Source organism: Primulina tabacum, chromosome 4 (assembly GCF_025594145.1).
Source record: "Primulina tabacum isolate GXHZ01 chromosome 4, ASM2559414v2, whole genome shotgun sequence".
NCBI lineage: Eukaryota > Viridiplantae > Streptophyta > Magnoliopsida > Lamiales > Gesneriaceae > Primulina > Primulina tabacum.
The window spans coordinates 48,820,806-48,846,735 of record NC_134553.1 but is presented as its reverse complement, the minus strand read 5'-3'; the positions used below and the strand labels follow the sequence as shown (position 1 = coordinate 48,846,735).

General features: G+C 33.6%; 3 protein-coding genes across 7 annotated transcripts; 2 read left to right on the top strand and 1 right to left on the bottom strand.

Annotated features, from left to right (window-relative positions):
* Positions 1-1,608: 1,608 nt before the first annotated feature.
* Positions 1,609-5,923, bottom strand: LOC142543673 (E3 ubiquitin protein ligase DRIP2-like). 4 transcript variants are annotated; one of them, XM_075651066.1, is made up of 8 exons: positions 5,761-5,923; positions 5,419-5,667; positions 4,817-4,916; positions 4,181-4,493; positions 3,664-4,085; positions 3,517-3,567; positions 2,282-2,354; positions 1,610-2,065 (listed from the first exon to the last, which is right to left on the bottom strand). In XM_075651066.1, the coding sequence occupies exons 2-8, from the start codon at positions 5,531-5,533 to the stop codon at positions 1,892-1,894; spliced, it is 1,248 nt and encodes a 415-aa protein (XP_075507181.1). In that variant the 5' UTR covers positions 5,534-5,667; positions 5,761-5,923; the 3' UTR covers positions 1,610-1,891. The 4 variants fall into 4 exon arrangements, with proteins under 4 accessions (XP_075507182.1, XP_075507181.1, XP_075507180.1 ...); XM_075651065.1 differs by having other exon boundaries at positions 5,789-5,923; XM_075651067.1 differs by lacking the exons at positions 5,419-5,667; positions 5,761-5,923 and adding an exon at positions 5,089-5,349 and having other exon boundaries at positions 1,609-2,065.
* Positions 5,924-9,223: 3,300 nt separating this feature from the next.
* LOC142543672 (uncharacterized) lies at positions 9,224-12,358 on the top strand. The gene is made up of 7 exons (XM_075651062.1): positions 9,224-9,517; positions 9,599-9,694; positions 10,201-10,288; positions 10,850-10,934; positions 11,068-11,131; positions 11,229-11,366; positions 12,057-12,358. The coding sequence occupies exons 1-7, from the start codon at positions 9,407-9,409 to the stop codon at positions 12,102-12,104; spliced, it is 630 nt and encodes a 209-aa protein (XP_075507177.1). The 5' UTR covers positions 9,224-9,406; the 3' UTR covers positions 12,105-12,358.
* Positions 12,359-14,736: 2,378 nt separating this feature from the next.
* LOC142543670 (F-box/LRR-repeat protein 17-like) lies at positions 14,737-18,990 on the top strand. 2 transcript variants are annotated; one of them, XM_075651060.1, is made up of 11 exons: positions 14,739-15,450; positions 15,761-15,862; positions 16,563-16,707; positions 16,807-16,991; positions 17,084-17,188; positions 17,348-17,445; positions 17,540-17,760; positions 17,861-17,927; positions 18,015-18,100; positions 18,389-18,487; positions 18,654-18,990. In XM_075651060.1, exons 1-11 carry the CDS (start codon positions 14,849-14,851, stop codon positions 18,717-18,719), a joined length of 1,776 nt encoding a protein of 591 aa, XP_075507175.1. In that variant the 5' UTR covers positions 14,739-14,848; the 3' UTR covers positions 18,720-18,990. The 2 variants fall into 2 exon arrangements, with proteins under 2 accessions (XP_075507176.1, XP_075507175.1); XM_075651061.1 differs by lacking the exon at positions 18,015-18,100 and having other exon boundaries at positions 14,737-15,450.
* Positions 18,991-25,930: the final 6,940 nt, after the last annotated feature.

Here is a 25,930-nt window from a genome sequence, read left to right as displayed (position 1 = left end):
TGATAATATGACTTTGGTTTGATGCAAAAATATTGATTCAAATTGTTCGATCTTGCCCGTGTAGACAGTGTTTATACGGGTCAATATCATAGCATGTGTTATCATATGATCACTATCGACAAAACCATTGATTATATCAACAAAACTTAAGGTGATGTTTTAATCAGTGTTCTATAAGCTTGAAGCTCGACAAAAATGCCCCGCTTCGAAGAAAAGCGGAAAAAAGCGATTAAAATGTAGTTTGAACGAATTAAACATAATTGAGGAGTTTAATTAAGAGTGGTTAAGCACAATTAATCGCATATATTGATTTTAAAAAAATTTATTTTGATTGTATGTCTTTTTATTTTAAAATAATAAATTAAGTTTATAATTTAGATGTTTATTTTTAAATTTTAATTATGATTAAGTATGTCTGATAATGATTTGACAAATATTTAGCATTTTTTAATATGGTCTAGTTGACAAAACAAATAAAGATTGCAATTTTGAGATTTTTATGCTTTTATAAATACGAGAATCAATGAATCAGACTTAAATTTATCATATTTATGTATTATTTTATCTATTTATTGGTTTGAGATAATTACAATTACACTAAAAATAAAAAATTATTTTTCACGCTTAAACTTGTGGTAATCTCACTTAAACTTGAAAAGCTTGGAGCTCGACATCTGCACTTCGAATCACTTCACGCTTTTTCGAACTTGGTTTTAATTATCGTATGCTTTGAAAACACCACGTTTAAAATGATTTCCACTACTTAGTATTGAATTATCATATCCTTAAATATTTATAATATAATTTCAAATGTATATATATAACATGTAAACTCAAACTTGACAATGTAATTTCAGAAGTTTCCAATATACGTTTTTTTATTTAATCTATAGTGTATATTCCATCTAATCAAATTTCGTTAAATAGTGAGACGGTCTCACGAATCTTTATCTGTGAGACGGTCAACTCTACCGATATTTACAATAAAAAGCAATACTCTTAGCATAAAAAGTAATATTTTTTCATTGATGACACAAATAAAATATATGTCTCACAAAATATGACACGTGAGACTGTTTCACATAAGTTGTTACTATTACTATATATATTAATACCAACACATATCATGCCAATTTTTAAATTTGTTCAAATTAGTCTCACACACATATTTACTTTAGATATGGATCATGTAGATTCTCTCACGTATATCAATTTATAAAATCGTCTCACGAGATACATATTCGGTATACCTAAAAATAATATATGTGATAGAGGAGTGATATAGGAACTCGAATAAATAATAGCTGTATCTTCAAAAAAATATATATAAATAAAAATAGTTCTGTCCAAAAAAAAGAAAAAGAAAAGTGAGGTTCGCATATAAAATTGAAAACTTACATATACAATAAGTTAATTTTGTGCCATAATCGAATAAAAATATGAAGCAAACACAAGCATTGTTTTTTTAAAAAAAAACGAACGTGTAATATTTATATTTCAAATGATTTAAGAAACAAAACTATAACTAGAAACTTCGGGAAAGTATTTAAATGTAATTTAAAAAATTTATTTTCAAATTTGATATCAAGTAACGTTAGCAAGAAATTTAATATCGACAAAATAATATCAGGTATCAATAGTATATTATGTTTCAACACATCCATACCTCAATAATCATGCTACTTGGAAGAGGTTGCATAACTATATGAAATGACAAATGCACACAATAACACAAATGGTTCCACGCAGCTTGTAGATCGTCATCAAACACAATAAAATCGCAAGAATCATTCTCTCCATCTTAGATAACATAAATTTTTAGAGCACGCGCGAATCGCTCAGGAGTGCTATGATGTAACACGAGCTTCTTAGGACATGAGAAAAGGCACAGTCAACTGGCTGCTGGAAATTTGCGGGCATAGCATAATACCATCACGAAGTCCTTTGCAGATGAGCCAATGTTGGCTGATGCTCTTTCTGTGCCAGTTGTTTGAAGCCAGAGTTCGACAAGATTATTCAGCGTTAGTGTGGGGATCACTGTCTGTCCCATGCATTTTATTTCGACCTACAAAGTTCGATAAGCAGACACGTTGTTGCTGTAAATATGACTTTTAGGCATAAGAATCACCATCTCAGAACTAAGGCCGCTAGTGAAAGAAAGTGAAAATAAAAGAAGTTACTGATGTTCAAAAATGACAGACAGGAAATTGTGATTATATTTGCTAGATAGATGGTGCCAGAAGCCACATCTATTTGATCAGAATGGAATGAATTGAGTTACCTCATTTTCGCTTGCAAGATCCAACTTCAATTTCAGGTATTTTTTAATCAGAGAAACCGGTACGCTCCCATCCCTGTGAAAATTGACGGATATAATCAGTTATATTTTAAACTGAATGTTGCCAAGTACAAAACTTTTTATGGTTTTAGTGCGAGAACCCATAAACCATCCCTTCATTCCTGTCTTTTTTCCTGTGTGCTTAATAATTCAGCTAAACTAAAAGAATTGGAAGCATAATATATATATTATAAGATGCAGATGGGATAAGTGAGTACGAGTTTAATTTATAAGCTTGAGTTTCGGACTTATTCTTCATAATAGCAAATGCAGACTCCAACAAGAAGGCAAAGTTCGCATAGCAGAGCCTCCAAAAGGGAATATAAAGAACTATCTGCAAGAATTCTACAAGTCTACAACACAGTTACTTGATAAATTTTCAACCGTGACAACCTTCAAAGAATCACAATGGATATCTAATATCATGTGGACCCACGTGACAACTGTGACGGACCTGAGGGATTTATTATATTGGTACCGGCCCCACACATAACCAAGGATCTGTTTACGGGGTATGAGATCAATTGGTGCTAGTTCCTCATCAGCCTTGGATTTATTTGCCTATGGGTGTGTTAGATCATTCGAGGATCCAGGGGTGATGGACAAATGGCAACTTAGCCAAAAGGACATGGCGTGGACCAACACAAGTCCAGCTTCCCAAGAAGAGAAGCTCTCTCATCGTGAAAAATTTCACTGCCGATTAAGATCTGCAACTTACAGTCAACTATATCTTCGTAAAATGGTAGAACGCCATGCCAAGTTTGAATTTACAAAAAAAAAGTTCACTGCTGATTAAGATCTGCAACTGACAATCAACTATATCTTGGTAAAATGGTAGATAGCCATGCCAAATTTGAATTTACAAAATAAAAATGAAACTCTCAACCATAGTAGCACGGAAACATTGCAGATCATTCCAAAGGAATTCCCAATACCATGAGATTTAATTAATTGCTTGCACAACAGCTTGTAAATGTGTTAAGTAACACTCTTCTCATGTACCATTGGCTGACAATTTTGTTGACATGCATCCAGATAATTGAAGTTATAAGCCACTAATAATGTTGTGCAATTCTGGTGGAGAATATAAGGACTAAAACATCCCAACAGGAACACATTTTCATTCAAAAGTGTTTCTCATTCAGAAGTTAAAGCAATAAAAGTTATCGAGCACTTACTTTATTCTCAGGTAACTAGAAGTAATCTGAGGCAAGGGTGCGTCTCCATCCCTGAAGATATAATACAGAAAATTACAAATGGCAGATACTTGGCTTCAAAAAGAAATGTCATTTCACATTCTTCTAAGGATATATGTGACTACTTACTGCTCATCAGATGCCACTAATGAGAACCAAACCGGATGATTCTTTTGGTCAAATCTAGCACAGGCAGCTTCGAGCAGAACCTGAGGTGGGACCCTGAATTCTCCAGAGTTTTCACCCTTTTTCTGGCGACCTCTTCTCAATTTTTTAGGTTTTACCGATTCTTGTGGGGAGTGAAGAGTAGAGTTCTCAGTTTGAACCTTCGATTTCAGCCTGTTTTCCTTATTTTTTGTCTTAGCGAGTTCTCTCTCAATCTCATGGGATTCTGATTTAGTAGCAGATACTTGAGTTGTAAACTTTGAGGATTTGCTCCTATTCGCTGCATCCACCAAACACGTTAATGGTTTCCAAAGATCAAGTCTCCCCTCCCAAAGTTCAGAACGATTCTCCCCTCCTTTATCAGATGGCTCAGCAGCAGTAGATTTCTGCAGCATGAGGAATCATAGTTGTAGCAAATACAAAAGTCTACATAGTCCACGGATGAGGTCATATTCAAACTAATTGTAACTCTATACTTCACCTTTCGCGCAATCTGAGTAAATTTTGTTAAAATCTCCCGTGAGCTAGAGCTCTCAGGGTGGTCACTCGATTCTTCCTCTTTTCTAAAATGTTTCTCTGCAATGAAACTTGAACCTCTCGAAGCTTTTCTAGCAATGGATTTTGATCTTCTACCAGTCATCCCACTCTGCATCGAAACTCTTGGAGTGCTGACCACCAATGATGAGAGAGATCTTTCCTTTCTTTTGGCTGGAAAAGTGACAGGAGTCACGACCTCCAGAGCCTTTTTATAAGGGAATATTTTTGCTCTTATATCTTGCAAATTATGATCAGGCCTGATACACAATCATGAGTGAAATGATAAAGAAGAATGATGTAGCCCTCGTTCAAATGACGAAATGTGAGGTGCACATAAAGTGCACAAATAAACAAGGTTATCCTTATAATTTTTACTGCAACAAGTCTGATAGAAAAAAAAAGGTACATTATGTACAAGAAACAATGAGCTATTCACGATTTACATAGGAAAATTCACACAAGCATGCAAAAAAATCATGTACTGTACGCTAATGAAAAGAAAGAAGAACATGCAGAGAAGCCAGTATAAGTGCGAGCTAGTGTGTATGAAAGAAAGCCAGCAATGCTGACAATTAGCTACCTCAATTTCTCTAAAGGAGCACATCCCAGATCAATATCGCAAACTGGGCAGCAGTCCATTTCCTCATCCGATAGCTTCTTGAATATGCATTTCCTGCAAACTGGATAATATTTAAAGATATATAAAAGAAAATCAGTTTCGTCGCCATTAAACAAGAAGCCAAGAAGAATATCAATCAGCAGATCTGTCAAATATAGGCGTAACGAGTTAATTGAAATCAAGTAAACTTCAACACCATACGGATCAGTAGATCAATGAAACGGGAAACTCACCTTATTCAGCTCACATGTATAAATCTAATCATTTATCCAGAGATAAATAAACTTCCCACCGAGCAGAAAATAACATATGTCCACCGAGATAAATATGAATACAAAAAAAATTCACACAAACAACCCATGAACACGTGCAGCTCCCAGATCGCTAGCACATGATCCCACAAAACAAAAAATGGAAATTGAATATCACAAACTCAACGAAAAAATCCCAGATGACACAACCACCATCACACTCCAAAACAAGTCATAATTCGAATAACCCGCGCCAAATCACAAGAGAAATCCACGAATCCAAACAATTATTGCAAAAGAGAAGTCACTCACACGTATGAAGGCATTCGATAATCGTAGTAGCATCACGAAACAGCTTGTGGCAGAGAGGACACGTCATGCATGACGCCACCGACCCTCGCTTCGCTTTCACGACCTGATTCGGCATCGCACAACCAAATTCCCCGGAAATCAAAACAAGAAAAACCACGAACGAGAGCCACCACGTATCCTACGCAGTGCATGCTATCGCCACCGCATGAGGCATGGGATTTACGTCCATCTCCACTGGCTCTATAACATCTGTATCAACCCCATAAACCAAAGCAAGATTATTACAACAAAAGCAAACGACAAGCACCGTAACAATACGCGTGCGAATACAAGGGGGATTACGCCAGCGATTATCGCTGCATCAATTGACCTGAAAAATCTGAGTATAAACAGCTGATTTGGGGGAAAGCTGGACGTGGGTTCTGGGGATTGACTCTCGCGGATGATCTGAGAACTGGGTCGCTGCGTAGCTGGGGTGTGACTCGAAATCGAGAAAGAGAGAGTATGAACATAAAACATGTAGTAATATATATATATATATAGACACACACACACACGTATATATATACATTCGATTATCTGATTTGTTTTTCATTTTATTTCTTATAAAATATTTTAAAATAAAAAATTCTGATTTTGCCAATGGATACGGTGGCACAAAATGTTATTAACCTAAATTGTGGGGCCGGAAATAACACCCGTTGTGGGGAGCTTCGGAGTTAAGCCGCATACTATCATAACCTGTTTACGATTTTGCCCTCGTATTTCTAGTCAATTTGTCCTCCCCATTACTTATGGGTTAAAATTTTGGTCAATTTTAGATTTGGTATTAGAGTCGACACGTTTTGCATGGAGAATCCGATATCCGACGACCTGAATGAAAGAGAGCATAGAAAAAAAAATATATTTCGGTTAAATAAATGAGTAATTGAGTATGGACATTGGCTCAATTCGACTCGAATACCCGATTATATATATATTATATTATTTTTGTTGCACAATGATGTTAAGATAAATTATTTATAATATTTTGTTATTTATATATAATATTTAATTTGTTATTTTTTATTATTATTTTCAACAATTTAGTAAATATCTATAATTATTCGAAATCATTCAAATTTGATAAAATGTAATTATATGTGATAATATGATATTTCGATATGATATAAATATCTAATCATCAGATGAATATGGAAGTGAAATTGACTACTCGACGAAGATGATAATGAAATTGAATATCATAAATGAAGATGAAAACGGAATATATGACGTCTTACATAAAACCGACATTTATCTTCCCTCCATTGAACTAAACTATATATAAAGAGTATGTCTCTTGTGAGACGGTCTAACGAATCTTTATCTGTGAGACATGTCAACTCTACTGATATGCACAATAAAAAGTAATACTCTTAGCATAAAAAGTAATATTTTTCATGGATAACCCAAATAAGAGATCTGTCTCACAAAATATGACCCGTGATACCGTCTCACACAAGTTTTTTTCTTATATACATTGTACCTTTTTTCTGACATGGAAATGTTATTGATAAAAAAATTATATTATGTCGAGATAAATAATGGATATAACATATCACAAAGAATGATAATTTAATCAGATGCACAAATGAAATGAGTAAAGAATTGAAAGATTAGTATACGGTAGTGTGAAATATAACATAATCGTGGCCGACACTCGAAAAATAGCAAAATCTACGATCAAAATTTTTCCACTCTTTTCAAAAGAACCGCAAATGGTTTACAGTTGAAGAGTAGACATCTTCAATATGGCGATTGCGTTTTTTTTTTAAATAAAAAAAAAATCAACAATGATATATACAATAAAAATGTTATTAAAACTGACACAAAAATAAATAAATAAAAATCATCGATCTAAATCTTATGTCGAAAATAGCATTGTTTCGATTAAATAACGAATTATGAAATTCAAGATTATAAATTACCTGCAAACATGGAATCAATTGCGATAAATTATAGTGTGATGATCGGAAATTGATTTAGAGATAGATGAATTAATAGTATAAAAAAAATTAAAAATATTTCGGTTGAGTTAATAAAGTTGAAATTAAATTTTTGTTAGTTGAGTAACAATGAGCCATCAGTTTGATACTGCATGGAATTAGGATCACGAATAAGTTTTGAGCTCAAAAATGGCTTAAGGTAAGAATAATCAGGCTATCAAATATCGAACTAAAAAAGACTAACTGAAATGTAAATAACACGAGTTTGTTCTGGATGTTCGAAAACTTCAATTACTCTCACGTTACACCTTTCGATAAGTCTTTCGACATAAATAATTAGACAAAAAATTGTGTGAGACGGTCTCACGGATCGTGAAAATGTATTAATTTTTATTGTGAATATCTGTATGATTGACTCGTCTTAATTATTGTTGCACGGCACCATATCTTCATCGGTGTCGCTGACACCAATTTAATCCACTGAGTGCACCTATGAGTGATTAGATGTGATAGAATTCAACCTACTCTTGAAATATTATCTCAATCATGTATTCATATTTATTTTTATATGTGATGATTTTTTTTTACCTCGTATAAAACAATAAATAAAAAAATGAAAAATAAAATCGAATGTAATCATATGATAATAATTTAACGCTAGTGTTAAAGTGACACTAGTATTAAAAGTGAGCAGAAAATCTAACTTTTGTATATAATAGAATGAAAAAAAAATTTGTGAGACGGTCTTACGGGTCATATTTTGTAAGACAAATATCTTATTTGGGTCATTCATAAAAAAATATTGCTTTTTATCGTGAATATCGATAGGATTGATCCGTCTCACATATAAAAATTCGTGAGATCGTCTGACAAATAATATAATTTATGAATATACAAAAGTGTTTCGGTTTACATGCAGCCAGTGCCAACCCAACTAGCTAGCTGAGTAAACGTAGAATAGGAAAAAGCCTGCTATAAAACACTACAAATGATTAATGACTAATGTAACAAATGGTATCTATCTTACTATCTAACTAAAGTTACACAAAAATTCGTGTGAGATAGTTTCAGGATCAATTTTATGAGATAAATATTTCATATTAGATTGTGAAAAAAATATTAATTTTTATTATAAATATAGATATGATCGATATATCTCACGAATAAAGATCATTGAGATCGTCTTACATAAAAGTTAATGGTTAAGTCTTTTGTGAGAAAATATCACAGATTTTTATCCGTGTTTTATTCATGGGACGAGTTATCTATACTCATATTTTTAATATAAAATAACATTTTTGACAGATAAAATATTATTTTTTCACGGACGATCCTAAATAGGAGACTCGTATCATAAAATTGACATGTAAAATCGTTTCACACAAATTTTTGTGAAAATTAGTAAATTTGTATTAATTAATTTTTAATTGATTTAATTAAAACATATTTAAAATTATAATTACACTCATATTAATTATTTTATTGATGATTTTTTATTATATTCTTAAAATAACATATTCTTTTTAAATGTTCAATAATATCTTTATATTTATAATTTTAAATTTTTAGATTTGATAAACAAATAATTAATTTAAAAATAACAAAAAAATCATATAAATAAATTTTCTGCATGTAAATGAGCACTATGTTAGTTAATGAGAGAATATAAACCAGCCATTGAACTAACTCTTGTTTTTACAATTAAAAAAATTAAATATTTCTAATTTCTTACAATTTACAATTTTAAAAAAATTAAATATAATTTAATTTTGGAACTTTTAATAATAAATAATACGATAAAATCACATTTCCTTTTGGAAAAAAGAGAGATTATTTTAGGACTAGCAGTCTAGCTCGGGCTAAAAAGGTCCGAGTCTCAAAATCTCCGCCGCCGCAGCCACTCTTTTTCTGCAACCTCCGGCGGCGGGTCTCCGTTCTCTCAATTGAACTAATTCCTCAAATTTATTCACTATTGATTTAATCCGAACAATCACGAGGAAGAAATGTTTCTGTTGAGTGAAGTAGAGCACACTCTAAGATTACCACCTCATCTCCTCAGTCGACCTCTCAATGAAGCCATTAAAGGAGAGCTCGATTCTTTGTTCTCGGACAAGGTAAATCTGCATTGAAATTTCGTTTTGACCTTCTTTTTCGTATTATTTACTGATCGATCCCACGTTGTTTTATGATGCTAGGTTATTCAAAACCTTGGCTTATGTGTAAGCGTGTACGATATTCGTTCCATTGATGGAGGATTTATCTCTCCGGGAGATGGTGCTTCTACTTATACGGTATGTAATCGTGTCTTTTGAATCGGGCCTTTCTTTTGTTTCGTTTTGATCGCTGCATTGTGTGTGTTACTGTTTGTTTGTGTTATTTTGTTGCGTAAAAAATTGCTGTAATTACGGTAATTCTTATGAAAAGTCAACTACATTCTTGAAAAGGCCATACCTTGTTCTACTTGTTCCTCGAATGGGGCCTGAGTTGATGTATTCTGGTGTTACATTTGCTTTTTTATAAAAATTAATGCTAAATTTGAAATTTTGTATACTCAAATTTACTGAATTTGCGACAGGCTGCTTCCATTTTATGCTCTGATATTTAGTAAATGAAATTTGAAGGAACATTTTTAGTTTCTTTCAAAATTCTATTGACAACTTCGAATTTGGCTAGTGCCTTGTGTCCTTTTCTTGATATTTTTGAAGTCTGCTTTGAAACGTATTTTGAATCTTCTGATATGTAGCTTTCCTCCTTAGAAAGAATACTTTTTGTAGTTCAATTTTGTGAGCTTCTGCAGGTTAGGTTCAGATTGGTAATGTTTCAACCATTTGTGGGAGAAGTAATATCTGCCAGGCTGAAAGAGTCTAACAAAGATGGTCTACGTTGTAAGGCTCACAAGTGTTCAATTTCTATATTTTGTTTTAATTTTTAGTTTATTGTTTATATCAAGGGCCATCTTTGTGCTCAAACAACATAGTGTTGTAGGACCGTGGTGCAACAAGCCAAAGTACAGATGTTGAAAATACATGCGTTAATATGGTTAATTTTGTAAAATGTTGAATACATGCTATGATTACAATAGGTTAAGGAACTGATGCAAGTGTTGATGCAAGGAGTTTTAGTGAGCACAGATCCATTTATAATTTGCTGGGTTAAGTCGGCACTGGCATTAGTTGAAGGAGGCAAAATGACACTGATCCATGTTAAAGAGGTGGCTAAAGGGAGAAGTTTCTTTTTTGATTTGATAGATAATCCACTTTTGTTTAAACCACAGTCCACTGCCATGTGCAATGCTTGTATCTCACTCGAATACCAAGTAAACATAAAAGGAGAGATTTGAGAAACGAGTTCGGAAGTCGAATACCTTGCCAGTAAATTCTTTCTGTGAGCCAGTTATTATTCGTTATGTCTCTGGATTATTAACTACTAAATAATTCCTTTGGCAGTGTCTCTTGGATTTTTCGAAGACATTTATGTACCTGTCCCATTGTTGCCCAGCCCCAATCACTCTGAACCTGATCCAGAGCAGAAGTGAGCTACTCTGTTGTTACGAGATTTTTTGGAGATTATATAGTTAAAACTGTCAGCTTTTGCTATGTCTAAAATGATTCTTCGTGTCACATCCACAATCATGCTTTGAATATGTCTTCATTTCCTTTCGCAGGGATGGTATCAGGTGGATCTGGGAGTATGAAGGGGAAAATTACCCCATAGATGGGACAGATGAGGTTTCCATCGTCCACTTTGTTTTTGTCCATTCAATTATTTCGATAATCTGACACTTGTTGTGTAATTTGATCGAACAACTGTTGTATTTGACTGCAGATAAGGTTCAGAGTTCACAAAATAAGTTATCCACCCGTGCCTTTAGATCTAGCAAACAAAGAATCTGATAAAAAAGAGTCTGATAAAAAAGATTCGGAGCAAAAAAATTTGAAGCTATTCGCCCCTATGGTGGTCACTGTAAGCCAGTCTTCTGTAATCTTTCAGTGATATATTCCTCATTCTGGCTTCCTTAACTTACAATCAGACATTAAATAAAATTCATCAAGTCTTTGTTCATAGACATTCCAGCAATCATTTGGCACATAGTTATTACGAGCCCATAATGTCTGCGCCCAGGCTCAAGGCGCAGTGGGACCTAACCGTTTCACCTAAGGACATGCCAAATCACAGCTCTTGTCATGTGCCTTGGACATGAAGCACACGTGTTTAGTGCGCCTTAGAGGCCTGAGGTGTAGATTAATGTGCCTTAAATAAAAGGATTGTGTGGATTGTGTACATTTTATGAAATCCAATGTACTTATGGTTCATATTTGCTTGTGCTCTAAAAATATTTTCATTTTATTTTTGTCCAATTCCTTGTAAAATATATATTAAAAATCTGTATAACATAATTTTTTTAGGACATCTAATTTTTAATTTATTATGGCTCAGTGTGCCTCACTTCAATAAAGCACACATCTCAACTTGCACCTTGAGCCTAGGCTCTGGGGCACATGCAAGCCTCAGTGCGCATTGCGTGTTTAAGAACTTTCACTTTCCTATGTCACGTTGCAATTACATACTCTACTGTGATCTTTCAAGAGTGATGATGGACTTCTGGTTTCAGAATTACTAAAGATGATAAATCGACTTTATGTTTTCTGGCAGGGATCACTTGATGGTGATGGTTTAGGTCCCATTTCATGGTGGGTGTGATGGTTGTGTAAGATGGTTATCTACCTCAAAGCAACTGAGGCGGTTGGTATTGGTATTCTCATATGCCTTAGGTTGATGAGGAATAGGCTATGGTAGCCCGTGAGGCGTGTTTATATGTTGCTGCTTACGTGATTCGAGTTTTCTTGATTGTTTTCCCAGTCAGAAAATGACTATGGGTTTTAGTTCTGATGTTAAACCACTAATAAAATAGAATTTTGGGTTGATGATAATCTTTTACGTTCTAACGCTTGAAATCGTTTCGAGGTCGTCAGACAAATATTTCTTATTCAAATCATATAGTGTATAATAAATTTTAATGACGGATATATCATAAAAGATATATAAAATATTATGAAAAAATCAACCTCATTTACTAGGATAAAGATGTATGTATACAAAATCCGATTAACATTTTATGTCGTTTTATTTGCATAAATTGAAAAACAGCTATTAATTTTCTATAATTTAGATATGTTACTAAGATTGAGAAATCGCATGTGCAATTTTGGTCGTTTACCTTGGGGATGTAAATGAATCAAACCGTTTGCGAGCTATTCGAAGCTCGACTCGATAAAAAACTCGTTTGAGTTTGTTTGTTAATCATATCAAACCAAGCCCAAGCTCGATTTTGAGCTCGAAAATTTAATCAAACCAAGCTCAAGCCTAAGGATATTCGGCTTGTGAGCTTGCAAACATGTTCGATAATAGGCTCACGAGTTCGAGCTCGGCTCGTTTAGGTGGCTCGCAAACATGATTTTGGAATGTTCAATAATATACTGATTTATGTTTTTTTTTAGTTCTTATTTGTGTCGTTTTGGTTATTTATGAATGAATTTACATTTTTATGTCTGATTTAAAATTAGTTTATAGATATATCTAATTTTTAACAAGCTCGATTCAAACTCAAACTCGAGCTCAATTCTATGCTTATTGAGCTCGAAAACGAGACGAGATCAAGCCAGGCTTGTTAAACATGCTAAACGAGCTATTAATGAATCAAGCTCGAGCCTGGCTTGATTAACATGCTAAACGAGCTTTTAACGAGCCGAGCTCGAGCTTTTCTCGAGCTCAGAAATTTCAATACAAACCAAGCTCGAGCCTGATAATAATAGCTCGAATCGAGCTCGAGCTCGAGCCTCAAACAATTTTAAACAAACCAAGCTCAAGCCTGATACTGTTTGGTTTATCTGGATCGTTTACATCCCTAGTTTACCTTGCTTAAGAAACCCATCACCCATGCACTTTTTTTCCTTTTTTCCATTTATATTAATAAACATATCCAATTTGGGTGGTAATTTGTATAAATATATTGAGGAAAGAATTTTTATAATTAATTGTGAGAATCGGCGATATTTTTAAATCACTTTGGCGGTAAGACAATTTTTAATGCGTACACCAATTGATGTACCAACTTATTTAGTAATAAGAGTAGGTTTCTTGTGAGACAGTCTCACGAATCTGTGAGACGATTAACCCTACCGATATTCACAATAAAAGTAATACTCTTAGCATAAAAAGTAATAATTTTTCATGGATGACCCAAATAAGAAACTCGTCTCACAAAATACGACCTGTGAGACAGTCTCACACAAGTTTTTGTCTTGCAATAAAGTGTATTTCAATTTTTTTTTTTTTTGATGTAGATAAATATTAGCATTGACACTTGGACAGTTCGAGCATACAATATATTAGAACACAAGTACGTTTATTATGTGTGAGATAAATCAATATAGTCTATATTTACACTGAATAATTAATATTTTTTATATAAAAATAATATTTTTTATGAATTGTGTTGGATTAAATATTTGTATCATAAAATTATTAAAAAACAAGTATTACATGTTTTAGTTAAACGAGGACGTGCAAAAGTTGGCAGATGGCAATATATTTTGAGAAAAGATGTTCAAAATAATTCAATAGTATTTGCCTATTTGGTTCTTATACCAAATTTGCTTTGACAATCTTGAAATATCTGTTGATTATATACTCTAACTTTGTTACTTTGATGAAATAATATTACCCAGTGTATTATCGAAATCATATGATTGTAAACCAAGGACGGACCGAATCGAGCTGAATATAAATAAAAATTTAGGCTTTGAGTTGGAGTTTGAATAAACATATTCAAGTTCGAATAATTAAATATTTTGTTGCCCCAATTCGTCTCGAATTAGAGCTTAATTTTGAGTTCAGGATTAAAATATTCAAACTATTTGCAAGCTATTCGAACCACTGTTAAAAATTAAGGCTCAAAAAACTGAAATATATTTATTTAATATATATAAATTGTATTTAAATCCGAAAATATTCGAGTTCAGCTCAAATTCAATAATTCTGAACACTGAATCAATATTTTTAATTTTGATTGATTCATTCACACTCGTAGTATAAACAATGTCTTAACTGATAATTTATCTTTAGTTTTGGTTAAATATTCATAATTATGGATCCTCATTACTAATATACTATTATATATCAGCTTGATGATTTTTTTATCCAAAGTGTATATTTAAATTAATAAAAACATTTTTTTTAAATCCAATAAAGAAAATGTAGTTTTTTAGAAGAAGCACAGTGCGATAGCATTAGCTGTTCACAGTAGGGTTGTTGCCCCATAATTTTCAAAACTCAGGCGCCAACTTTGCCTTTCCCTCCCGCGCCTTTCTCTGCCGCTTCCCCGCCCTTTATTTCTCCCCACATTCCACTCTTACTCACCCTCTAGCTCCTCTCTCCCCTTTGTCATGCAGAAAATGCGCGGCCACCTACCCCACCCCGTCACCCCCATCCCCGACGCTGTTTTTGCCGTTAAACGTGGCAAGAAACGTGGAAACTATAGCTGCGGTCGATGCGGGTTGCCCAAGAAGGGCCATTCGTGTCATCTGCCGACAAACGAGGATGAAGTCTCCTCTGTGTGCACTCCAGGCGCTGATACGTCTGCCACCTCCGCCTCTGTGGTGGCGTCGGCGAAACTGGACGACACTTCTCCTCTGTCAATGGTTCGTTCGCTGCCTCCACCGATGCGTCGGCGGGCTCTATCGTTTGAGGATGTTAGTGTAGCTGTCTCGGCGGAGGAGTCGGAAACGGAGTGGGTTGATTATCCGGATCCAAACCCTTGTGGGGTGTTGCCAATGAGTTGTATGTGGGAGGTGCTGCGGAGGTTACCGCCGTTGGGGTTGATGTCTGCGGCGGGTGTGTGTAAGGGGTGGAGGGATGTTACTCGGAGGATTTGGCGGGGGACGGAAGAGCTTCGACTTGGGGTTCCGGCGAAAGCCCAGATAGGAATTCTTGGATCCATGCTGCCGAAATGCACTGGACTCCTGAAACTTACGCTTAGAATCGAAAGGTCGAAATCATGGTGGCTGATGATCAGATCTAAGATTTTATTACAGATTTGATACCAGAATACTTAAAAATAATTTGATAACAGAAATGCTAAGTAAAAAACGCAAAATTCAGTAAGATCTTTAAGCCAAATACAACACTCAATGAGTAACCATTGGATCTAAAAAATTTATTTTAAGCTTCTTAATTCATTTAAAAGTTTTTATAGTCTTTCATTGGAACAATTATGATGACGAACGAGTTGTAATCCATACAATATTTGACCAAACGATTGAATCTTGATCTCATTATGTGTTTTTTGTGGTTTCCAGTGATTTTGATGCAACAATGCTCGCGTGCATTGCCTTCTCATGTCCGAATTTGCAGTCGATGCAGATTTTCACAGCTGATACCTCTGTCAATCGGATCTCTGGGTATTGATTTCCATCCTTCATAGTTGATAGACGAGTCTCACGATCTTTTCTTGATTGAAATGGTTCAAGTGTTTTCTTCATCTATTATCTCTTGCAGTGGGAAGTGTTTTTAGGCAATAAACTCGCTGCTTACACATTGAACATACTTGTATTTTCTTCACAAATCAAAATATGGCTGCTTGAGATCTGGATCCGACCTTTTCTCCAATATGTTTTTATCTCTATTTGACTTCACCATATGCAATTATTCGTCGGCTCAAAGTTGTCAGCCTGCTTTATGATTTACCAAGATTACATGGCATATATGGACATGTCGGTGCACAAAAGGGTGGATCTATCAAATAAATATAGAATTATATAGTTTGCTCGAGTCTAGATTGTTATGCGTTGGTTTCTGTTGATTTATCAAAGAAATGATGTTCTAGGTATCTCTGATATGTTTTTTTTTTTTAGTTTTCGGTAGATTCTAACTTCAGATTCTTGAGTTGACAAAAGTTTAATCTAATTAGCTTGCTATCAAACTCTTGCTTGGATGTTTGCCTGGTATATATATCAAGTGAATTTAGTTATATTCATATCCATGTTTTAGTTGTATTCCTTTCCATATTTCGATACATGATGATAAAGATAGCATATCCTTCTCAAGAAGTTATAGAGTTTTTATCTTTGGATTGCTAAAACATCTCATGACTCCATTCAGGGAGGAATTAAGTCGTTTTATCTCCGATAAAAGATGCCTCACGAGTCTCAAGATGGAAGGGTGCAGTAACCTTGGGAGTTTTGTAATTTTTTCGAACACTCTATCTACTCTTTGGCTCTCTGAACTTCACTCGCTCTCAAAAACGGTACTTACTCTGCAGACTCGGTGTGTGTTTGTGATCATGTCTACTTCCATCTTCCGTTTAGTTCCGACCTTTGTGATTTTTGTTTGCAATCTTGCATAGATCGTCAATTTACCGAATTTGAAGGAGATATCTCTAGGATTTTCTCAACAAGAAAATGATAACACAAATCTTACAGCTGTTATGGATGCTCTAGGGAGAAGCTGCCCGAAGCTGCAAAACATTCACATGGCTTCAATGCGGCTGTCACACGCTACTGTGCTAGCTCTGACAGCTGCAAATTTGAGGTTGGTTTTGTTTAGATATGATGGGGTAATTTGTTTCAATGAATGCTTCTGATTGAGTTCGATGAAAACTGTGTCATTGCTTTAAATTCTAGGGGATTGAGGATGCTGTCGCTCTTACTCGGTTCAGCAATAACTGATGGATCGGTAGCATCAATTTGTTCAAGCTACCCAAAGCTCGAATTGCTTGATCTGAGTGGGTATGTTTCCAACCCTAGCTGTATTTTTCTCTATGGGCTTGAAATGTTGAAATGTGCATGAACTTCCTACTAACTGGACAAATATCTACGTCGATGCTAACTAGTTTGGCCTAAATGGATAAGTCATATGTTTTCTTGTCTCTGTTTGTTTTGCATTAGGTCTAGCATCACCGACAGTGGCATTGGAATGATCTGTAATGTCTTTCCTGAAACACTGTCAAAACTTCTACTTGCTCTATGTCCCAACATTACTTCAAGTAATCCTCGATTCCTGTGACAAAACCATTGTAGTTGAAGATATACACTTTTTTTGTCTTCTATGTTAAACGTTTGTGGATGCATCATCTGTAGGTGGGATTCAATTTGCTGCTGCTCAATTGCCCCGTCTGGAACTCTTGGACTGTGGAATGACAATATGTGATCCCAGTTCGCAAAGCTGTACCGACGAAGAGGATTACGACTCTAGGTTACATGGAACACCCAACAGCAAATTGCATCTTGTATACCAGAAGCTAATTATCAAACATGATCGGTTGAAGAAGCTAAGCTTATGGGGTTGTTCTGGCTTGGACGTAAGATTCTTTTGCTTGCAAGTGCACTTTATGTTGCCTTTTGCTGAAGTTTTGCAAGGATTTCAATCTAGAGTAAGCACGATGCTTTTGAAAAATGCAGGCCTTATATTTGAACTGTCCTCACCTTAAAGATTTGAACCTCAATTCTTGTAGAAATCTACATCCAGGTAGTTCATCATTCATTTGAACAAGCTACTTTTTAGGTGCTGGGGTTTTTCTTTTCTTATGTTGTAGCAATTTGCACTTGACACCAGAGAGATTGCTACTTCAATGCCCTGATTTAGAAAGTGTTCATGCATCTGATTGCCAAGATATGCTGGTCAAAACTATAGAAAATCAGGTAGCAGCCTAACTACCCAAGTTTCTCCATCGTGGATCGTATTTTTCAGTCCCATATAATTTTTCAGTGTGATATGACTCGAGGGTAAAATGTATTTGCCTCTGACTGATCTTCCGAAGCATCTAAAAGTTCGATGAGAAAATTAATTGGCGTTAGATGAATTGATAAATCAACAAAATGTGAAAAAAGTAGAATATTCATAGCTTTATTACATGAGATTTTGGACAATATTTTAAATTGTACGAATCGGTGGTGGTTTGCTTGTTGAACTCAATGGCTTCCATGTAGGTCAACGAGAGCTCTCTTGCCATAGAAAATCATTTGCCATCCAAACGTATGCCTGATGGCTCGAAGCGAGTCCAGGTCCCATATTTTTACAGCCCTCAGGTATAACTCCAATCTTTCCATCTTATAATCATGATATGATATTTGACTAGTAACAACCTCAGTAAAAGTTCAAGTGATTTTTCGCATTTTCTTGAATGTTATGCACATATTACGATCTCTCAATTCGCAATTTCCAATGTGCCTCACTTCTGGTCCACCTTTGCAGCATTCTGATGATGACAAGAAACGGAGAAGGGGCGTAAAACGCCCATGCGTAGTGGCTGCAAGTTAGTCGAACACGGTGGCAACATTTGCTTGTGTGTTCAACTCGGGAAGATGTTGCCTGGATTAGTTCATGCAAGGTGTTGAGGCTTGTTATGCCTTTATATTAGCATAAAAACTTGAATACAATGTTTCTGACTGATTCATTAAAGGATCAATAGACTAGGCTCTAATAAGATGAATTGTGTTATTTATTTACTCTTGCATCAACAACGTTGTATTAATCTCCCTTTGAGGGATAGGATAGACGCTGCTTTGTAATAAAAAAGTTCTAAATTTTATATACTATTTCTTCTTTAAAAAGAGAAATTATTGCCTTCAAATAGCAACATTTTCTTACAGTGTAGTATCTACCCTCTTCATATATTTTAGTGTTGGTATTTTTTAGAATGCAAAATATTAATTTTAGTCTTATTTTTGTTATATATCTTTCGTTGAATCAATTATATTTATATGATTATGTATCAAACGTCAATAGAGATGTCAATGGGGCGGGTATGAGACGGGTTTGGCTAAATCCAAGACCCTCCTCATGAAAAAAACTTTGACCCATTACCCGTCCCACCTCGGTTAAATATTTTTCGGATCCACCCCACATCGAATACGAAACAAGGTCGGGTAGACCCGTGTGACCCAAATTTTTTTAAAATAAAAAAGTAATATTTTTTCTCACATGACTGAATTATGAAACAGACAAGCCTCTAAATACAACATTGTGGAAAATTAATTCATGTCTTCGACCACACTTAATAATAACAAACAAAGTATTTTCACGAAATAAAGAATTACATAAAAAAAGAGTTTCTAGCTCTCCAAAAAAATCTTGACATCCCCAAAAATAAGTCATAATATAATTTAAACAGATCAATATAAAATAAGCGAGTAGACAATATTTAATCTACTAAGATGAGAACCAACTATTCTTCCACTATTGCTAAAAGCAGATTCAAATGTAACAGTTGACATAGGAATAGCTAAGATCGTTATGATTGAGGTGAGCTACTAAAAAAATGAAAATTAATAAAACTAAAACCCTATATTATTTATATCCACATATATATGGGGCGGGTATTATAGGACCCATGACCCGCCCCATATCCGGACGGGTCTGAAAAATTGGACCCGAGACCCACCCCATGACCCATTTAGTATGCCCAAACCCACCCCATACACGCGGGTTTATTGCAGGTCTGGGTAAAACCCGGACCCATTGACATCCCTGAACGTCAATTTTAGTCATCTTCGTCTAAATCGTATAACTAAATGAATAATACCGTGTAATTATAAAAATTTAACAACGTTATTAATAATTTAACTATATGATTTAGACGAGAACAAAACTATAATTGATTCAAACAAAAATACAAATAGAAATATTATATTCAAAAACATAATTGACATATTACATTTATTGAATTTATCCATAATGTTATATTATGTGATACGTACCATCGAATTATTGTACGAAAAATGTGGACGAAAACTCCTTACTGGTATGGCCCAAACTGACAGTAAGGAGTGAAAGTAGGGCCTCTATTGGCTGGAATGGGCTACGATTGGGCCCAAAAGTTAAAACCCATACCTACGTCCACGTGTGGCAAGACCCAAACGTCAATATCACCAGTAAAACCTCGCACGTGTGCACCCAACACAATGGCTCGATTCTTTGAACCTTATATCCGTATCAATAACATTATCAAACAAAATCCAAACATTAAAGAATAATAACTAAATTTTTTAAAGCTACATTTTCTGTTAAAACATGATGTTTAAGTTACTGTAAAGTCTAAAAAATTTAAATTATCATTACAATTAGTTATATCGAAAAATATAAAGTAAAACGTGATGTTTAAGTTACGGGAAAGTCTTGTATTAGACGGTCTCACGAGTCATATTTTGTGAGACGAATATCTTATTTGGGTCATCCATGAAAAAGTATTACTTTTTATTATGAATATCGGTAGGGTTGACCCGTCTCACATATAAAGACTCGTAAGATCATCTCATAATAGACCTGCTCATAAATTACCGTAAAATCTAAAAAATTTAAATTATCATTACTAGTTATATCGAAAAATATAAAATAAGTATTTTATCCGACAGCCACGTATATTATGACATATCAAATATAATGAAACAAGTATCATCCATGTAATATAAAATTCAAAGCAATTTGAAATAAAATAGAAATCATAATATAATGTTTTCAAGAAGTGGACCTTTTGGGGTAGAATGCCAGCATGCTTATAATGTGACACTTTGTTTATTTTTATCCAACGCCCGCTTGCTTTGTACTTTCAGCCATTTTTTAGTTGTTCTTTTGGTGGATGAGAGGGGAATTTGTTTTTGGCACATAGAGCCTCACGGGATGTTTTCTATTTAGGAAATTAATTTTTAAAAGTTGAGGAGTTAATTGCTTACAAAATCTTATATTAAATGAAGGCAAAAACTTGTGTAAAACGGTCTCACGGATCGTATTTTGTGAGACGTATCTCTTATTTGGATCATCCATGAAAAGTTTTACTTTTTATGCTAAGAGTATTACTTTTTATTGTGAATATTGATATGATTGACCCGTCTTACAGATAAAGATTCGTGAGACTGTCTCACAAAAGACCTACTCTTAAATCAATTGTGTGTATTTTAAAAAAAAAACAAACAAAAAATGGTGAATGATGTCCTTATATTCCTCTTCCACCGTGATACCTCAGATCTCATGTTGTCATTGTATTTGAAACTAGAGATGTAAATGAACCAAACCGTTTGTGAGCTATTCGAAGCTCGATTCGATAAAAGCTCGTTTGAGCTCGTTTAATGAGACTCGTTAAAATAAACGAACCAAGCTCAAGCTCTATGATATTCGGCTTGTTAGCTCGTGAACATGTTCGTTAGTAAATTCATAAGTAATATCTTAGATGAAAAATAATAATTTTGATATTTAATTTATTGATTTAACACATTAATTATGAAATATAAAAAAAAATCTATTAAATTTATTTATTATAATAAATTGACAAATTTTAATAAGAATATTATATGTTTTTCTAAATGTATAATTTATTTTTTAATGAATTTAATGAATATTTAAATGTACAATTCATATTTATTGAACTCGTTTAGATTCGAATAAAAGTTTGAATAAGCTCGTGAGTCATGAATATATTCGTTAAATAAAGCTCGAGCTCGGCTCGATTATAAACAAACTAAGCTCAAACATTCAAGAGTTCGGCTTGACTCGACTCGATTACATCCCTATTTGAAACACAAACAATAACTCTTTTTTTGGTGAGTAAGAGATCTTTAACATGGCATTTGAGTTGTACTGTTACCACTAATTATAATTTTTGGTAAAATGATGAAAATTTTATTATAGTGAATGTCACATTTTTTTTTTATTTTCATGGATCACAAATAGTTTAATTATTCGGAAGAAGACTGTCGAAAAACAATCCTCGCTTGAAGTAGAAACGTGACGCTTGAGCTACTATACAGTTTAAATAATTAAAATTTCATTGTTATTATTAATTATAACTTTTAATAAAACGACTTTGATCATATAATTATTTAATAATGTTTTTGAGGCGATTGCCTTAATAGTCATGGATAGAGGCTTATTTCTTATTCCAAAAATTATTACAAGAAGACCATAAAAATATTAATCAACATCCAACATGAAACATTAGGATCCGATGTCTTACTTTACAAACAATAATAGTTTTCATCATATATTATATTGACTGACAAAATTAAATAAATCCCCAAATTGTGGATAAATATATTATAAAATTTTTCAAAATTCAATTTATTTATTTTTTTTAAAATTAATATAACATGTAACATGTACAATTCACCCAATTTACACACAGAAAAGGGTCCATCAATCAATACCTACATGTGCTCTGCCAAGCCCATATACCGACGATCCCTGCCCCACCACACATGGGCTGATGGTCCTGTGGATATTTGCCCCTCATTTTCATAGGAAATTGAAAAATAAAATTTTCAAAATAAGATAATGTCATTCAATTGTTATTATATTTCTAATTAAAAAAGTATTTAAATTATTCAACTGGATAATTTTTATTTATTTTAATCATTTTATGTCATTTTCTCGATTTAGTTCCCCATTATCCAATTGTCCCAAATTGATCCTGCATTTTTTGTTTTTTTTTCCAAAATTTCCTTCTTCCCCAAAGCGCCGTGAGTATTTGTTCGATCCGTCTGAATTAATATCAATATTTGTTTAATAATATCGATAAATTATAGCTCATCTAATATCAAATTCTCAAGTTCGCAATATATCTCTTGTCTATAATATTTTTCTTTTAAAAAAAAGAAATATAATCTCTGATGCATGATCCAATGTCTATAAATTAATTTTACCAATACTCCAAGAACTCGTCCATCCACACAAATATTGAAAATTATTTAATAATGATTATATTAAAATTCAATTACATTTATGTAATTATAAGTAGGGCATCTTTCAAGATTTCAATAAAAAATTATAAAATATATAATGTTAAAAACGCCCTAAAATAAAAAAAAGTCACATGAATTAATTAAATCTAATTTTTAAATGTTACTTTTGATAGCCATAATTTCCGTTAAATGCACAAAAAGTTGACTTGAAAAATATTTATTTTAAAAAAATTTATTATATTTTAAATGGGTGATCCAATGGTTAAGAATTAATTTTACCATAACGCAGAGAACTCATCCCCACCGTTGGTGTCCCCACCTTGGTTCCCTCGTTGCATGAAAGGAGTCATGGGATTTGTCACTGATTGTACCAACATGTATATCTGTTATGTCCCCACAACGCCTTTACCAAATATTTTTATACATTGATTTATTATTCTTTTATACTCCCAATTTTATGATAAAGTTTGAGGACTTATTAAATAGTTTGTATAGATATCACGATCGAAGAATATAAATTATAAAAGCAATTATCTTACGAGACGATCTCACGAATATTTATCTGTGAGACGAATCAACCATACCGATATTTACAATAAAAGTAATAATCTTAACATAAAAGTAATACTTTTTCATGGATAGCCCAAATAAAAGTTCCGTCTCACAAATACGATCCGTAAGACCGTCTCACACAAGTTTTTGCCAAATTATAATATTGTAGATCTATATAATGAGTAATGATTTGTCTTTAAAATATAATTTCCCATTCTACATTTGTTCGATGATCTATAGTATATCTGAACTTAGGTTTCATGTTTAAGATGAGTTCACGGATTATAACAAAATTTCCATCAAATAAAATTTTAAACTAAATTTTTTGGCAAAACTTTAAATATAATTAAATTTTAATGAGACTTTTTGGATGAACAATGAGTTTTATACACACTGTTATATTGCTTTTAAGATTACAAAACTATCATAATGCATTTTGAAATTAAAATATATTTTAAGTAGTTTCACAATCTCAAAAATAATGTATAATCATATGTATAATTGTTGGAAATGCAAACAAAGTCACTTGTTGCAAATACAATTGAAGATTATGAGTTAATAAGATGAAAGAATATATTTATTCGTATAAGGTTTTTTTGTCAATGTGACAACAAATAGTGTTGTCTGAGGTAGGGGTGGGTACGGTACGGTATACGGTACCGTAGTTACCGTACCGAACTACGGTACCGTATACCGTACCGAAAATATCTGTATGGAATTTTTTCATACCGATACCGATACCGAAATTTCGGTATACCGCACATTCGGTATGGAAAAAATTCATATCGGTACCGTACTGACACCGAAAATTTTTTCGGTATACCGAACTTAAATTTAAAAAAAAATAATAATAAAAAATTATTTTCGGTATTTCGGTATATACCGAAATACCGAAAAAAATATATTTCATACCGATACCGATACCGAACATTTCGGTACGGTATCATTTCGGTATACCGATTTTTTCGGTAAGTTCGGTATTTTTTTCGGTACGATTTTTCGGTATTTCGGTATTTCGGTATTTTTTCACACCCCTAGTCTGAGGGAACAAAATCATTGGTCTAGATCGATTCAAGTGGGTGGAATCATCGAATACTTAAACGAAAGAAATGAGGGCTCCCAGTAAATCCATGTTGAGATCGAGGCGGACAATGTTCTAAGTATTTCGCGTAAAGCGTGTGGTCCCAACGTATTGGAAAGGAGTAGCATCGAGGATAAACATATGAGATTGAGAGGAGGCTCAGACCATGAGAAGAATTGCAGTCCTTTGTTTGAGGGGATGATTTTTGAGAACGCAACCAAAGTCTCGCATTCGAAATATAAGGAGAATACTATAAATTAATAAGATAGAAGAACATCCTCATTGATATGTGGTCTTTTTGATAAAAGTCAAAAGTAAATCCACGATAGCTTAACTCAAAGTGGACAATATCATACCATTGTGGAGATATGTGACGTTCATCGCACAACAAATGGCACCGTCTGTGGGACACAAAGTCATGGTTTAGATTGATCCATGTGAGTGGAATCTTTGAATACTTAAACGAAGGAGGTGAAGATTCTCCGTAAATCCATAATGAGATCGAGACAAACATTGTTTCAAGTATTTCACGTAAAGCGTGTGATCCCAAAACAATGGAGAGAAGTGGCCTCAGACTATGAACATATGTGATTGAAGGGAGGCCCGTACCTGAAAAGAATGTCGGTTCTTTGTATAAAGGGATAATTGCTAATGCAACCAAAGTCTTACATTGAAAATACAAAGAAAATAACATATGTTAATAAGATGAAGAATATCTTCATGAGTAGGAGGCATTTTGGGTAAAGATCATAAACAAATTTATGATAATTTGTACTTAAAGTAGATAATATCACACAAATATAAATATGAGCAATGATCTACATGTAAAACCAAATTTCTACAACAATTATTACAACACAAAATTCAATACAAAAATTTCATTCAGCAAAATATTATTATTTAATAGCAAAATATCACTATATAATAACAAAATTATCACGATATAATTATTCTAAATATCGTTGTATGGTTGTCCGATATATTGATGGTATTTTTAATATTATTTTATAAGTATATAATAATAATTAGCATAACTCAGTTTTAATTCATGCTTTGATTTTAGAAACACTTTTAACACGCGCACATGATAGCGCGTGGGGACCATAAACCTGCTGTTGGGTGTCCACGTACATTCGTACTATATCTCCCCTCCCAAAACTCTTCCG